This window comes from Lygodium microphyllum, chromosome 6, assembly GCF_053477565.2.
Source record: "Lygodium microphyllum isolate KBCC chromosome 6, Lygodium_microphyllum_v1.1.10, whole genome shotgun sequence".
Taxonomy (NCBI): Eukaryota; Viridiplantae; Streptophyta; class Polypodiopsida; order Schizaeales; family Lygodiaceae; genus Lygodium; species Lygodium microphyllum.
This window is the reverse complement of record NC_141140.1, coordinates 2,877,663-2,892,659: the sequence shown is the minus strand read 5'-3', so window position 1 is coordinate 2,892,659 and position 14,997 is coordinate 2,877,663. Positions and strand designations below refer to the sequence as shown.

The following is a 14,997-nucleotide window of genomic DNA, read 5'->3' as shown; positions in this document are numbered from 1 at the left end:
ACCCCCTCTGAAGACCAAAACTGAAACCAAAAAATGGTAGAAGGTGGTCAATATCCAAACCATGAAATATGGAGATATGCTAGGGTTTGTCTTAAGAAACACAAATACTCTCTGGGACCACACAAACTGTCTAATAAAACTTAAGGTAATTTACATGTTTAAGAGGTGTTTTAAATAGTTAATCAATTCATAATAGAATTTTTAGCCCAACACCCCCTCTGAAGACCAAAACTGAAACCAAAAAACAGTTTCAAGCATAGCTCAAGCCCATAATCACTACAATTCCTCCTACCCCAAAGCGGCCAAGGCATTGAACAAAGGGCACATATCAACTATCCAAAAAAGAGCTTCAAGAATAGCTAAAGCCCATAATCGTTGCAATTTGTCCTACCCCAAAGCAACTAAGGCATTCAACAAAGGATGCACGTCAACCAACCAGTGGCCTACCAAGACTACAAAGGCAATGGTTATTTTACATCAAAAGCCCTAAGGGTCACCCAAAGCCAATGCATCGAACAAAGGGTGCTCATCGACTTCCTAGTAGCCTACCAAGGCCTGGAAAGGCAAATGGAACCACTTTGAGCTCTTCCTTTCTTGGGCGGTTGGGATATGGTTTGCAACCTATCAAGTATTGTGCCCTAGAGAAGAAAAGAAAGGGATGGTCAAATCCAACGCATCACAAAACAAACAAGCTATCCCAACCACCCGTGGATATTGATGATGAAGTAAAAGGATGAAGAGGTAAGAGGTGCGGTGGTTAGGTGGTAAAAGAACCACTAGTGGAAATAACTCAGGATCCACTCAAGGGTGCTCTACACAATGAGATGTATAAAGTTATGCTACATTATGAGAATGTGCATGCAGCAAGTGCTACTTGGTCACTGTCTGTCATAGAAAAATTATTCCCTTGCCCAAGCGCCCTTTTACAAAGATAATGACAATCATGCAATGCAAAGGATAGGTACAACAAGAGAGACTGATGTCAAAGATAATGCATCTTTTAGCTCAACATCCAAGCTCATCCAAATAGTCATCTATGAAAACCAACAATTCTTCTCCCCCTCTATTGCTAGTTGCTTAGATGAACTCAATTTTCGGTATCTATGGTGTTGAAGCTCCCATAGTTTGTACCAAAAAGTCACTACCCTAAAGAGTGCCCCCATGACTATGGACAAGGTCCCCCATCTCTGCTCTGAAAGTGGGATGGTGTGGAAGTTCCCATAGATTATACCAAAAAGTCACTACCCTCGGGAATTCCCCCGTGACTATGATCATTTGCCCCTCATCTCTACTCTTGACAATGGGATGTGGGGTGGAGGGCTTACTCCTAATCATATGAACTGTCATTATAGTCAATGGCCTGTCAATGCTATCCCAACCATCATAATAATCTCTCGCTATTCCAATTTGGTCAATGGGTAGACTTCAACACCTATGGTACAAGCTACATGCCCATATCTCTACTCCATATAGTAGTATAGGTGTGACTAGGGTTTCCAAGAACCATAGTTTGGTGCAAGACTCTTGGATTTATATGTGAGAATATTGACTCTCAAGTGCCCCTACTTCTAGATAGCCTTGTGCTAAACAGACCTCTAATGCCTCTCTTAATGAAATCGCGGATAAAAGAAGATAACTCCCAAATAGACATATTCCTCACTTGCTCCACTTTGTCTCCTCCAAATTTGAATTGGTACATGGATCTAGTCACCCATGTTCGAAGTGTTGAAGGCCATGATGGTTTTGGTCTTTCCAAGGTTTACTATGAGATCTCCATCTCTAGAAAAGACATACAAAGCATCTAGGTGTCATTACAATCCCTCCAGTGAATCCAAAATGGGAACAATATCCTCTACATACAATAATATCGGTATTAGCACCACTACTAGGCTAGCTCCAACTCCACAATCAATGTAATCAAACACTTCATCTATCTATAAACCAAACAATGTGGGTGAAAGTGGGCATCCTTATTTCACTCCTATGGTACTATCAATCCTCTCTCATAGCCCCCAAGGTGCCCATACACAACCTTTCACTGTCGCATGTGATGCATAAATATCCCATCCTATACCTTCTGGTACTCCAATATCCTACAATCCTTGCATGATGTGTATACGAGGCACTATATCAATTGCTTTGCTCAAATCCACAAACTAACAATAAATCCTCTTGTATCAAGCTTGACCCTTCTTGATATTGGCTCTAAATGTGAGGATATGTTCCAAAGTGGTATACCTACATCTAAAGCTTGCCTATCCTTGTGCTCTCTTGCCTCACATCTCATCCCACTCAATGAGTTCATGCTCCAATATAGATCCACATATCTTGGCCAAAGTATGGCCGATCATGATAGCCCTATGATTGCTAGGAGTCAAAGGATCACCACTCTTTAAAGAATGGAACTATAGTATTATCTGACCAGCTCATAGAGAAACCCCCACATACTGCTCTATTGAATATATGTGCCAATATAGATCCTAGTATGTTGCAAGCATGTGACTCATGAGAAATATTCTGCGACTAGCCCATCCTCACCCCATGCCCTTCCATTTTGTAATCTATAAATTGCATCTCTAAACATTTTCCACATGAAGAAAGACCAATGTCCCTACAACCTCATGAGCGCTGCATAGGTGGCTATCGTGGCAAATCATATAGTTGTCTCCCAAAGTCAAGCCAAGCATCTGACCTGTCTCTCATGAAACATCTTCCATGCACTCTTGCTATCCCATCCTTTCACCAACTACTCTCACTACTTCTGTACAAGGCATTTGAAGAGCATCCTTGCTTGACAAGTGCCTTGCTCCACTTCCCTCTATAAGCAAGCACAAGTAACTCTACATCCATATTCGTACCAGCTATTTGAGGGAGCAATAGAGCATGTGGGTCTACATTGGAGCAGGGTGTGTGGGAATGCATACATGGCTGATCTATGTATGCTCTCTGCTAAGTCCATTGTACATTCCTCCAACAAACTAATCAAGTCCAATATATGTAAACTATATCCAGGGAATTTTTATAGACTAGGAATTTGATACATCTACCATGTGGCAACAGCAAATGAGCATGGAGTTGATATGACAAGCTGCAAAGGTATGCAAAGGACGAAAATCATCCCATGATGTCTCTCATGGGGCTATCCAGCATAGATAGGCTAAAGCATCAAGGGTCATTTGCTCAATGGTGTTCTAGTATCATTTGCATTCTCCAATGGTACCTAAGCCAGGATGTTGAGACCAATAGGCCATAGGTCCTGTGAGCTACATCTCTAACGCACAAGTTTACTCATCAAGAATAGGTGTAGCACAAACTGGTTGTGGTGGCACTTAATATAGCAAATTATCATTAGTCTCATTTTATAGGATGGATTGAGGTTCGGCATATTTGGCACACTATTTACTTCTAGTCAGCTTAGTTACTAAGCCTACTACATCAGTGTAGCCATACATATTCACACATACAATGTACAAATAAGCTTGTTATTTCGATACTCATTGCTAACACAAAAGTACAACAAGACTACATAGGGAAAGCACACAGCCTGAAGCCAAGTTATGGCTAACTTAAAAGCCTTGCCTTCAACATTTGAATAAAATGTTGTCGAGGTCTTATCTCCACAAGATAGATCAATTGACATGTCTGAATATTGTTGCTTAATATTTTCTGCAAAACAAAACCATCTTTTAAAAAGGTGATTGTTAAAAAATTCAAAACAAGAATTCTAAAAAATCAGTATCTTAACACCATAGAACTAAAGTAAAGTTTCAATAGTGATCCTGCGAACATGGTTTCCTACCATTACAACTCAAAGAGTTTTGTAAGCAATCAATATATAAACTAAATACAAAACTTAAACAAGATTTGAGTCACGCTGCTTCCACCAGCAAGATTGTCACTTTAGGGAACTTGTCAAGTTGCTCCACTCAAGATTTGAAAAAAGCCCTCTCAGACATTCCTTTGTTCCCCTTGAAAGAACAACATGATCAGATTGAAAAGCATTCACTCCCGGAGTACTTTCTTCCCTGAACCTCTGGATGGCATTCCATACTCGACTAAGATGCAAACCCAGCCCATACTGCCTCTGCTTGGGCAAAGGACATCATATACTCCTTACCAGCAACTTGGACATATCTGATGCCCATGTGTGTAAAATAGGGTCTGGTCCCCTGGAAAGTCATCACGTCTCAAACCTGAATACAGAATATTGCCCACATACATAGATAGTAGAGCATGCACGCCATCTAGGGAGGCTTAATTGGTAAGATGGTGAAGAACCAATTTTCACGGAATTTAAAAATAATAAAACTGCCACAATGTACATTTGTGAGGTTCTGCCAGTTGGTCATTCCTGAAACAATGCTCCTTTCCGTTGAGATATATTAAGCTTTTTGCATGGACATGCTACTGGATGTTAAGGAATATATGAAAACTAGAAAGTGTCTTCCAGGATGTGTATATGTGGTGTGTGTCTCCCGGGTATGTAAAAGCGTGGGACTGGGGGTAGTGTGTAATGCATCCAGCTTTCCTCTTAATATAATCATTCACCACTTGGTTCATTGTCGTCCACAAGGTATATAATGCAGCACCCCAAGCTTTATACTAGGCTTTCAAGAAAAGAAGCATATTTTTTGAGCCTTCTTTATCTTATTTCAATACTTATTCATTGATGGCACCTGATTATCGAGCAGTACCTAGAATGATTTCCCTCTATTCACATGCTGGCTTGTCAAGAACATCAGCTAATACCTTTATTAAGATGATTAGCCATTCTATTTGACAACGATTCTGTACTAGCCTTGTTGCGGAAGAACCTTGTCAATGTAAATGCAGCATCCCCAAACTTTGCGTAGGACTGCACCAAATTAAACATCTGAAGCAATTAAAAGGATTACAACGGCCCAAATTTATAAGGAAGACCTTAAAACAAATGTATACGCTATCATCAAACTCATTTGAAACAACCGCCGTGCTGTTCTACATGCTTTCCAAAAATAACAGTCAATAGTTAATTTGTCCTCAGATGTCATCTAGCTATATTTGTTTTCTGTATGTTTCTCCAATGAGAATTATAGAAGTCTGATACTTCAGTAAAAAAAAGTTATTTCAGCACTTGCATGGAAAACTGCCTCTGTACCTGCATTCTCTTTTCAGGCTTGGTAAACATTTCAGCAGCTATCTAAACAAACACATCCTTACCTGCTTCCAAACAGCTTGAGGTCTACAGTAGAAGGTGATTGATATCAATGTATGATTGCAGTAGTGCAATGGTTCTCTTCACTCTCCATTAGGATGTCTTTTGCACAACCACAGCACTGGTACATTGACCATTCTCTTCTGCCAGAGATTGGCCCTGTGTAGGACTTCTTGCATAGAAGAGCTCTTGTACAATGTCTGCTAGGACACAGCAGTGCACTTCTCACCTCTCAAAGGTATGTCAGCTGTCGAACACGAAGCAGCCAAGAACAAAGGATGATTCAAATGAATAAGTAGCTGACTTCAGGGCAGAGGCTGCAGAGCTCTCCTAATGTTCCCACCACCTCCAACACACAAGCAGGACATGACCATAAAAATAACATTTTTCCCAAATTCTGAGTGAACTAGAATGCATAAGGATGAAGAATCCTAGGGATTAGAGAGCCTTGGCACTTCAGGAAGAGATCTGTCACATTTTCCTCGATAGGGTTTAAGATAAAACGTCCAGCTCTCTATTGAGAATGCAAACATAAACAATGTGATACAGACCTTTGAATGCTATATGCAAATATGAAACACAGCCTCTTGGCAAAAGCGGCTCTCACGATTAACCACCCTATGGAAACCCATCCTTTACAGTGCTCTAATACCAAGCCCAAGGTCCTTGCTTCAGTCCATAAAGAGCTGATGCAATGACCTATCAAATAATAGTCATCCTTGTTGTAAGCACTGCTAAGCAAATCCCTTGACAATAAGGCTAGCTGCACGGTTATCCAAGATCACTTCAGCCCAACAGTTGTAGACGCATCCTACACCAATGAACTTCTACGTAGACTGGTGCAGAACTATCTTCAATGCGTGATTCCTCTCAATAGATCCACCTCTTGTGCACACTTTTTTCTGATTTTTAAGGTCAAACATCTGGACGACTGTTTGCAACATTTCAAGTATGAAATGTGTTTCAATCACCTGACCAGTGACAAGTAATCAACTAGGATGTCCCCTATGCAAAGTGAGGTGAAGTTTCATGATGGCTAACTGACACTCCCACATCCCAGCATTCTTGCCAACACCAACCAGCCCACCACCTCATCCCTTCTCCTCCCATCCCATCAAAAACTTGCACTGCCAGCTTGCATGCAGCCCAATCCTCCTCATGCACCTCTTTTCCTTTGCATCTGCTGCTCTCACTTTCACTCCATACTTCTCACCTCGGCCACAGCTGGTCATGTGGCCTAGGAGCCATGCTGTTCACACCAGCCCTCCATTGGTGCTCTTCTCCCTCATTTCCACCCCTACTCCTCCTCGGACCTCCAGCTCCCGCCTCCTCCTCCTCGGACCTCCAGCTCCCGCCTCCTCCTCCTCGGACCTCCAGCTCCCGCCTCCTCTTCCTCCTCTTCTTCTTCCTCTTCCTCTTCCTCTTCCTCTTCCTCTTCCTCTTTCTCTAAGCTCTTCTTCTTCCCTCTTTCTCTTCCTCTTCCTCTAAGCTCTTCTTCTTCTCCTCTCTTTCTTCTTCTTCTTCTTTCCTCTTCTTCTTCTTCTTCTTCTTTTTCTTCTTCTTCTTCTTTAATCCATTACCTAGGTCCTGACTCCTAAAGGCTAATCATATCATGGCACCATACCCATATTGGAGGCACGTCACTCCAATCAAGGGATACGAGGGCTCCGGCAAATCAAAGAAGTGGCGGTGCAACTATTGTGGATTGGAGAAATCGGGGAGTGTAACGCGCGTGAAAGACCACTTGGCATGTGTTCCCAACAAAGACATCGGGCCTTGCGGAAATGTGCCGACAAAAGTAACAGTAAGTCCCCATCTTTGGGGCCGAAAGCGTATGGGTACTCAGCTAGAAGAGGATGAATCAACACCACGTCGGGCTAATGAAGCACAAGTGGAGCAAAGAGAGGCTAGTGGGCCTAGTGGCGCTAGCCAAATTGGAGGTGTCAGTGGCCCATCAAAAATAAGCGCATCCATATCCGTATCGGGTCCAAGTGCAAAAAAAACCCTGTTGCCATCTTCTAGTGGTAGTGGGGAAAAGGGCTCCTTGCATGGTGCAAGTGTCCATGTAGGACTTCAAAGGCAAGCAATTGTGGAGGCAACTAGGAAACTCACACGCTTATTTATTCGGTATGCTATCCCTTTCAATGTGGCCACTACACATCAATGAAAGAAGACAATCAAGGCAGTAAGCCGCATAGGGTGTGAGTGGGAAAGGCCCATCCGCAGATGCATTAGGCACACCGGAGATTCGAAAGGAAAAAGCATCCATAGAGGCTCAATTGAAGCCCTTGAAGGAGACATGGGTAAAATATGGATGCACAATATTATGCGATGGATGGTCAGATATGCGCCGAAGGAATGTTTACAATGTTTTGGGGTCTTCATGTAAAGGCACCATGTTCATTAAGGCTATCGATGTCTCTACCTCAAGTCTTATCATCACAAGAGCTTTCATTTGGGAGCACATAGGATAAGTCATCGTGGACATAGGAGTCCAAAATGTGGTACAGGTGGTCATAGATAATGAAAGCAATTGTGTATCTATAGGATGTATGCTTGAGGAGGCGTTTCCTAGCATAATATGGAATCCATGTGCATCCCATTGCTTTGACTTGCTTATTAAGGATGTTAGGCAAATATCTTGGATGGATGACATTTTCAAGGCAGCAACAAACATAGTAAGATTTGTGAACAAGAGCCCATCCGTTACAAGCATGTTTTGAGCCAATAACACACTTGAGCTATTGAAGCCCTCCACCACTAGATTTGCTTATATGTTTATTGTATTGGAGAGGTTGATACGGGTCTGTCCAAATTTGATACGAACCATTGCATGCCAAAAATGGCTCACATGGAGTAAGAGAGAATCTCCAAAGGCTCTTGCTTTTAGGCGTAATATTTTAAATGAGAGTTGGTGGGTTGAGACAGAGGCATTGGTGAAAAGTCTCACTTCTATTTACACTCTATTGCGCATCACTGATATGGAGCGGAGTACTTTGGGGCTTCTATATGAATATATGGATAAAATTGGAAAGGCTTTGCTTCACAATAGCTTTTTGCCCCAAGACAAGTAAGTTTTTGTTTAACTTTTACACATGTAATTATTTAGTATTAACGACTCCTTGATGATTGATCATTATTCTAACTTCTAAGTTTTTAACTTATTTTATCTATAGGGTTGATGAGATTCGTGCAGTGTGGAATGCACGATGGGATTGGTTCCATAAACCAATCCATATTGTCGCAAATATCTTGCATCCCCTTTGGCGCAACGAGGAGCAATACACTAGCGAGGAGTTAGAGGAGGGCTTTATGGAGTACATGAGACACTTGTGAGAAGAGTAGAGGATGATTTGCTAGCATTCCGCAATCATTCTCTTCATTTTGACCGACCCATAGCTAGGCTTCGAGAGAAACAGCTTCAAGGGAGAAATACGGCAATTGTGCTCCTACTTTGGTATGTGACTGATAACTTGTATATTTTGAATCTTGATTATCTAATGCATTACCCAACCTAAGTAACAAGTTCTGTAATCTATTGCCGACTCAAATGTTGATTTTACGGCATGCATATTAGCAATTACGAATTACTTAACCTCAATCTCTTAAATTTGAATAGAAATGCATTGCCATATAGGTTCTCTCGCAAGATTATAGTTCAGGGCCTGCTGAGAGAAACTGGAGCATATAGCCCCTCTTCCACACCAAAAAGAGTCCAACTGGAGCATTTAGTGTTTTGTCATTGCAATCTCCAGTTTCTTAAGAGGACCGCTCTATCCCTGAGCCTTCACAGGTAAATTGATAATGTTTAGTATTATGTATAATTAACTTTTTAACCTTGAGTCCTTGACACTTGACATTGCTAATTTGCTTGAAGTTGAATTGTAAATTGTGATATGTATGAATGTTGAACATATTGAATCTCCTCTCATATGATTTATCTTTGTCTCGTTCACCTTTACAAGTAAATGTTGACAAGATTGATATAGAGATGTGTGAAATTCAACATATACCACAGGAGAAGTAGAATATCTACTCCATGCTCTATGAGGAGCTATCAACACCGGTGCATGAGACTCATCCACAGAGAAGGGTTAGAGTGAGGGCCACACATGGTCTTGAATCACAGACAGAGTCAGAGCCAGAGTCTAAGGATGAGGCTGAGGCGGTTACATCAACTTCTCGATCAAGGTCCTCAGAGTCGGACGAGAAGATGGTGCACAGATCCTCAAAGTCCAGATGAGTCATGAGTCATGACTCGTGATATACAAGAGTCAGTTTAGCAGTGCAGAGTCCAAACTAGAGTTGCCAGTTGTTCATTTATATTGATACTTATAGCCTCACTAGACTTTTGAAGTTTTGATAAATTATTCACATGGCATAGTTGCTATCATTGTATCTTGATCCCACTTATTATATATAATAATTCTTGTTCCATTGTTCTTGATGTCAATCTTCACTGCTCTTTAAATCATAGATTATTCATGAGTCATAAAGTCTAATTCATTTTGTCGCCTTAAGTTTTGAAAATTGAGTCTTAATTGTGTTAAGCTCTCTTAAGTTTCAACCGTTGAGTCCTCAATCTTAACTCCTCAATCTTCACTCGTGAGTTGTGACTTGTGACTCATGAAATGTGTAATGAATCATAATTTCAATCATAACATAAAGACTCAAAGTTTTGTATGGAATTTGGATACATGTTGTAGGCATTGATATATTTACATACCCACATATTACTGTATTTTTTTTAGTGTACAATCCGAAATACCGTTTCCCCATTTCCAAAATTTGGCCGAAACTCCGAATTTCCCCGTTTCCGTTTCCCCCGTTTCCGAAACTCCCCTATACTATGCATCCAAGTCAGTCTAAGGGGTCAAGAGTTGATGTAGCAGCCATCTGCCATCAACTAAATAGAACCAGCTAGGCCACCAAAAAACCTAATGACCGTCTCTACATTGGTCACCACCATCAATCAGTCTACAAGACCACCAGTGGAGCAACATGATACCATCTCATCTGTGTGGCATAAAGATGTGGCCACCAATGCTGCCAAAAAACAGCCCACTAAGAAGACTCGTTGATGAAGCAAGTCGAAAATTGCCACCCACTACAAAAGCCTCTAGAAACACTAGAGAATTGAATCGCATTTGTGAAGCTCACAACATGGTCAAAGTAGAAGGTGAAGAACCTGCAATTGCGATTCAAACAAATGCCTGGCAATCATGCAAGATGATAGCTATGGCTTTTCAACACACTAGTCACCTTTATAATAGATGGCAAAGGATAAAGAACCACTAATTAATACAATTGCAAGGATGATAGACACTAAACCATCTATACCATATGAGAACATACATGCCAAGCTAGCGGCTACCCCATGTTGGTTGACGCTCTGTTCCAATTGGTCACATGCATCTATAGACTGCATGACTCCAAGTGCCCCCAATTTGCACTACACCCCTCACAATCACTCACCACAGTGAGAAAACAGCAGACAATGGTCAACTAAAGGACCATGGGCTAAAATGGAAGCATACATCAAGATGCAACATCCAGGTTCTTGGGAGGGACGAGGGATATCAAAATGCACCATCAACTTCCTTAATCTATGTATCATTATTCAATGCTCCCATCCCCTCTTACATCCCAAATGTACAAGAGACATTCAGCCAACCAAGGGTGTAGTTTCAATACAAGAATTACAAGAGATTTGTTAGGGGAAGCACTTTTATGGCAAAATATTTTGTCATAAGAAAGTTATCCTCCATAAAGGAAGTTTGAAGAATTGATGAAATAAATGAGAATAGGCAAAGTATGTCTAAACACATACCCACAATTTACTTCTCCAAAAATGTTGAAATCAAACTCGATTGCATTTATTGAACTGTATCTAAATATTTAGGCTATTTAAGGACACAAAAGCAAGATTGAAAACTCTTTTCAAATACAACCAAAAAAAAAAGAGCAAAAGCAATAGCTCTCAAAGAATTCTTTAAAGAATAAAGGTTACTTTTCATATGATTGCACAACTTTGTCTTTTCCAATCAATTTGTTTCAAAACCAAAACAACACATTTTAGAGGATTTTTTTTACCAAAAGCGGCATGCTATTTGTCTACTCTCATCTGTTTTGTTCGCTTCATTATAAAACTTATGTGGACAGAAGTGAGTCCATATTGTGCACATCAATCGGTTCAATTAGTTGGATTAATGATATGCAAATTATGTCAGTTTCCTTGCTCTATCCTATTTTAGATTTTGCTAGATAGGCAACTCATATTTTAAGTTCACTTGCTGCAATCTTTGTAATTTCTAACTCCTTGTATACCGTGCAGCCTGTACTCACACTTTACTTAGCCAATAGAAGGATAATTTCTCAGAAACAAAAAGGAATTACCCTTCTATTTAGCCAATAGAAGGATGATTTCTCAGAAACAAAAAGGAAGCATGCTAGAAGGATAATTTCTCAGAAACAAAAAGGAAGCATGACAATCTTTTCTGTTAACAACATGAGATCACACATTAAGGATCGATATTTGGAGATACAAGCCAGTATTGACCCAAAGGAAGGCACTATAACCACTCTATGTTTATGTAATACCTTTAGATGTGGTCGAAGCCAAAGGGACATTTGGTTTTGAGCATTTCCTTGTGAAAATCTGCATCAAGTAACATGTTAAAAGCAGTGAGCTGCAGAAATTTTTATATCTCAAGTGAATAACTAGCATTATCAGAACACTGATTAAGACTTTCAAAACCAGTGCAACGTTATCAGGGCTATTAACAAGTCATAATGGCTGCATGTTCACAAGTGACAATAGCTGCACAGGCATGAAATGGCATCATCCGCAATGCCTGAAGTGAACATGCGGAAGCAACAGTGCAACTGACTGAGAGAGAGAGAGAGAGAGAGAGAGAGAGAAAACCTCTTCACATGATGGCTTTGTGTCATCATGTATCTTGTAATCCAGTAATCTTGTATTTTTTTCGTAATTAATCTTGGAGAGAGAGAGAGAGAGAGAGAGAGAGAAAGAGAGAGATAGAGAGAGAAACAGACCTCTTCACGAGATGAGAGCTGCGTGTAGAGAGAGAGCGATGCAGGAAACGATGGCGGCTGCCCAGCCCTAGGCCTCCTGCCCCGCCGCTTCTTGCTCGTGCCCTGTGGCCCTGCCTGTGGGTTTCCTGTAGCAGCCCGCTGCCCTGTCCGACAAGCAGACCTGTTACCCGCTGAAGAGCAGACCTGTCCCAATGCGGTTTCCTGCTCAGGCGGCGCCTCCGGTGGCAGCCCGCTGCCCGTTCTGACAACCGGACCTGTTGCCCGCTGAAGAATAGGCCTGTCCCGCAGCGGTTTCCTGCTCAGGCCCTGTCGCTCTGCTTGCGGGCGCCTCCTGTGGCAGCCCGCTACCCTGTCTGACAACCAGACTTGTTACTCGCTGAAGAACAGATTTGCCCCGCTGCTCCTGTTCTTCGGCACTAAGGTGCAGAGATAGACAGAGGACCAACGCCACTCAGACAGCCAGTGTTCCCGTCAACGTGACCTGCACACTGCCTACCTGGCCCGCCAACGCGACCTGCACACTGTCTACCTGTAACCGTGCTGCGCTGCATCGTGGAAGCCCTGACCAGAGAATCGCCAGGATCAAAGGGTGTGCTTGCAGAATACGTCCCTGCACAGGCCGGGACACGACAGTTTAGGGACAGGCAGATAGACATTTTACAAGGACAGATCTGTGCCTAGGAGGCAGCAGATTATTGAAGAGCAGAGACTGTAGACAGTACATCCTGCTGCTGCAGTGAGGGCGTGAGCGAAAGAGAGAAGACAGCAGTATGGCTGGCCTGGATATGGATTTTCTCGACCGGACGGTGGCAGCCCTTGGCCCTGATTCCGATACAGAGGAGCCGGAGGATATGGTGCCATGCACGGAGGAGCCGCCTCCGGGTTCTGAACTGCCGCCGGCAGGCAAACGCTCTAAGCACACTTCAGACGAGCCAATGGGTCCTCAGGACCGTTCCTATGCGCAGGTTGCCTCCGAACCTGTGGATTCGCAGGAAATAGACTGGGAGCATTTGCTGGACTTTGCCAATACTCTGCTTGGCGATTATGTCCAGCATAATAATGAAACCTTCTCTGCTGCGGCTGCGGATGATGTGCTGGAAGCGACAGTGGACCCAAAATCAGTCTTGCGGTCCTTCTCGGTGTTCTATGACCGTGCAGTTATACTTTTTTTCACCAGCAGGATCCCAGTGCTCTCACATATTCGCCAGTGGATGCACCATTTATTGCAAGGGGAGTATGTTGAGGAGATCTTCCTTGGACCTCGCGGCTTTTATGAGGTGCTGTTGAAATCGGAATCGCATCGAGCTGAGCTACTGTCCAAGTTGCCACTATTCTTTGACCGTCGCTTGGTCCATGTGGTACCATGGCGCCCTATGGCTGACTTCCAGCGTCTGGTTCAACGCGAATGCCTGGTGTGGGTGGAAGTGGAAAATTGTCCAGCGGTATATTGGCCATTGTTGAAGGACGCGATGGCGGTTGTGGGCACAGTGCTGGTTCCCCCAAGCCTCAGGGCTATGAACCGAAACCGTTTATGCATGTTATGGGATACGGCCAGGAAAAGGCCTGCGTGGCTTCGCCTCAATTGCTCTGGCATGCATCCTTTGCATTTTCGCCTGAAATGGGGCAATTTTGCCGGACACTGCTTTTCATGTGGTAAATTAGGGCATTTTGTAGCTGAATGCCCGGAACGGCAACTGTCTTCTGAGGAGGCGCAAGTTGTGCAGCCCAAGGATGACATGGTGCTTGATGCCCAGACACAGGAGACCCTTCAGCCACCTATTGTCATGGATAAAGGTAAACAACAGGTCCGAGCTTTGGATTCTCCTAGCTCTGATTGGATTGAGGCACGACAAAAGAAAGGTAAAAAGTTGGACGCAGGCCTGGCAGATCCTGGGCCTCATGTTTCCCCGGATTCCGTGCGCACGTACACGCGCAGGAAAGACATGGTCACCTCACAGCAGGTTGCGCGTACCATGGCCCCGTCAGCCCCCCGTAATCCGTCTTTAAGGAAAGTCTATTCCGAGGGCCCCAAGGGCCCACCTGCTAAGCTGGCGTTTGATGCAAAAGGCAATGTGATTACTCCTTGGGATAGGCGTTATCCCCGCCCTGCTCCCAAGGTAGTGGATTTCCCTTCTACCTCTAAAGCAGGTCGCCCGAATTCATTTGCAGTATTGGCTGATTTTCTGGATGAGGGTGTCCTGGATGCCCTCGCGGAAAAGATGCAATCGAGGCAACAGGCGCCTCGTTCCTGACTTCCTTTTTTTGAAAATATATGAAGATTGCCACGTGGAACGTGCGAGGCATTTGCTCTCGCCATAAGCAACATACCATGTGGTCTGTCTTGCATGAGAATCAGTGGGATGTATTATGTGCAGTGGAGCACAAAAGTCATGGTGAGGTAGGAAAGGTTGTGGATTGTCGTGGATTTCGTCTGTTTTATGCAGGGACACATGCTAAGCATTATTCGGGCGTGCTGATGATTGTTCATGAGAAATACCAACCTGTTCTTGTTAAAAATGATCTGCACGACCGCTTTCTGGTAATTGAAGTCCTATTTGAAGGCGAGATTTTATGGTTGCTGGGACTTTATGCTCCCAATGATCCCGCATCCCGACGGGATCTATGGTCGACTTTGCAGGGCTCCATGGCACTTGGCCGCAGAGGGTTTTTGATGGGAGATTTCAATATGTGTGTTGACTCTTCTCATTCCACCTCAGGGCATTCGGTAATGGATACGCCAGAAAGCC

The 14,997-nt window shown here is 43.1% G+C and overlaps 1 protein-coding gene and 1 pseudogene across 2 annotated transcripts in view; one reads left to right on the top strand and one right to left on the bottom strand.

Moving 5' to 3' along the window:
• The window catches only part of LOC148034237 (regulator of telomere elongation helicase 1 homolog), a 169,398-nt gene that overhangs the window by 65,093 nt on the left and 89,308 nt on the right, over positions 1 to 14,997 (bottom strand). Inside the window, exons 18-20 of one of the 2 annotated variants that reach the window (XM_087679207.1) lie at positions 11,795 to 11,852; positions 4,750 to 4,873; positions 3,580 to 3,666 (exon numbers count right to left, since the gene is read on the bottom strand). In XM_087679207.1, coding sequence (XP_087535333.1) covers positions 3,580 to 3,666; positions 4,750 to 4,873; positions 11,795 to 11,852 — 269 coding nt within the window. The remainder of the gene's footprint in view (positions 1 to 3,579; positions 3,667 to 4,749; positions 4,874 to 11,794; positions 11,853 to 14,997) is intronic. The other variant, XM_087679208.1, reaches the window with a different exon arrangement.
• LOC148034238 (uncharacterized) lies at positions 7,969 to 8,712 on the top strand (annotated as a pseudogene).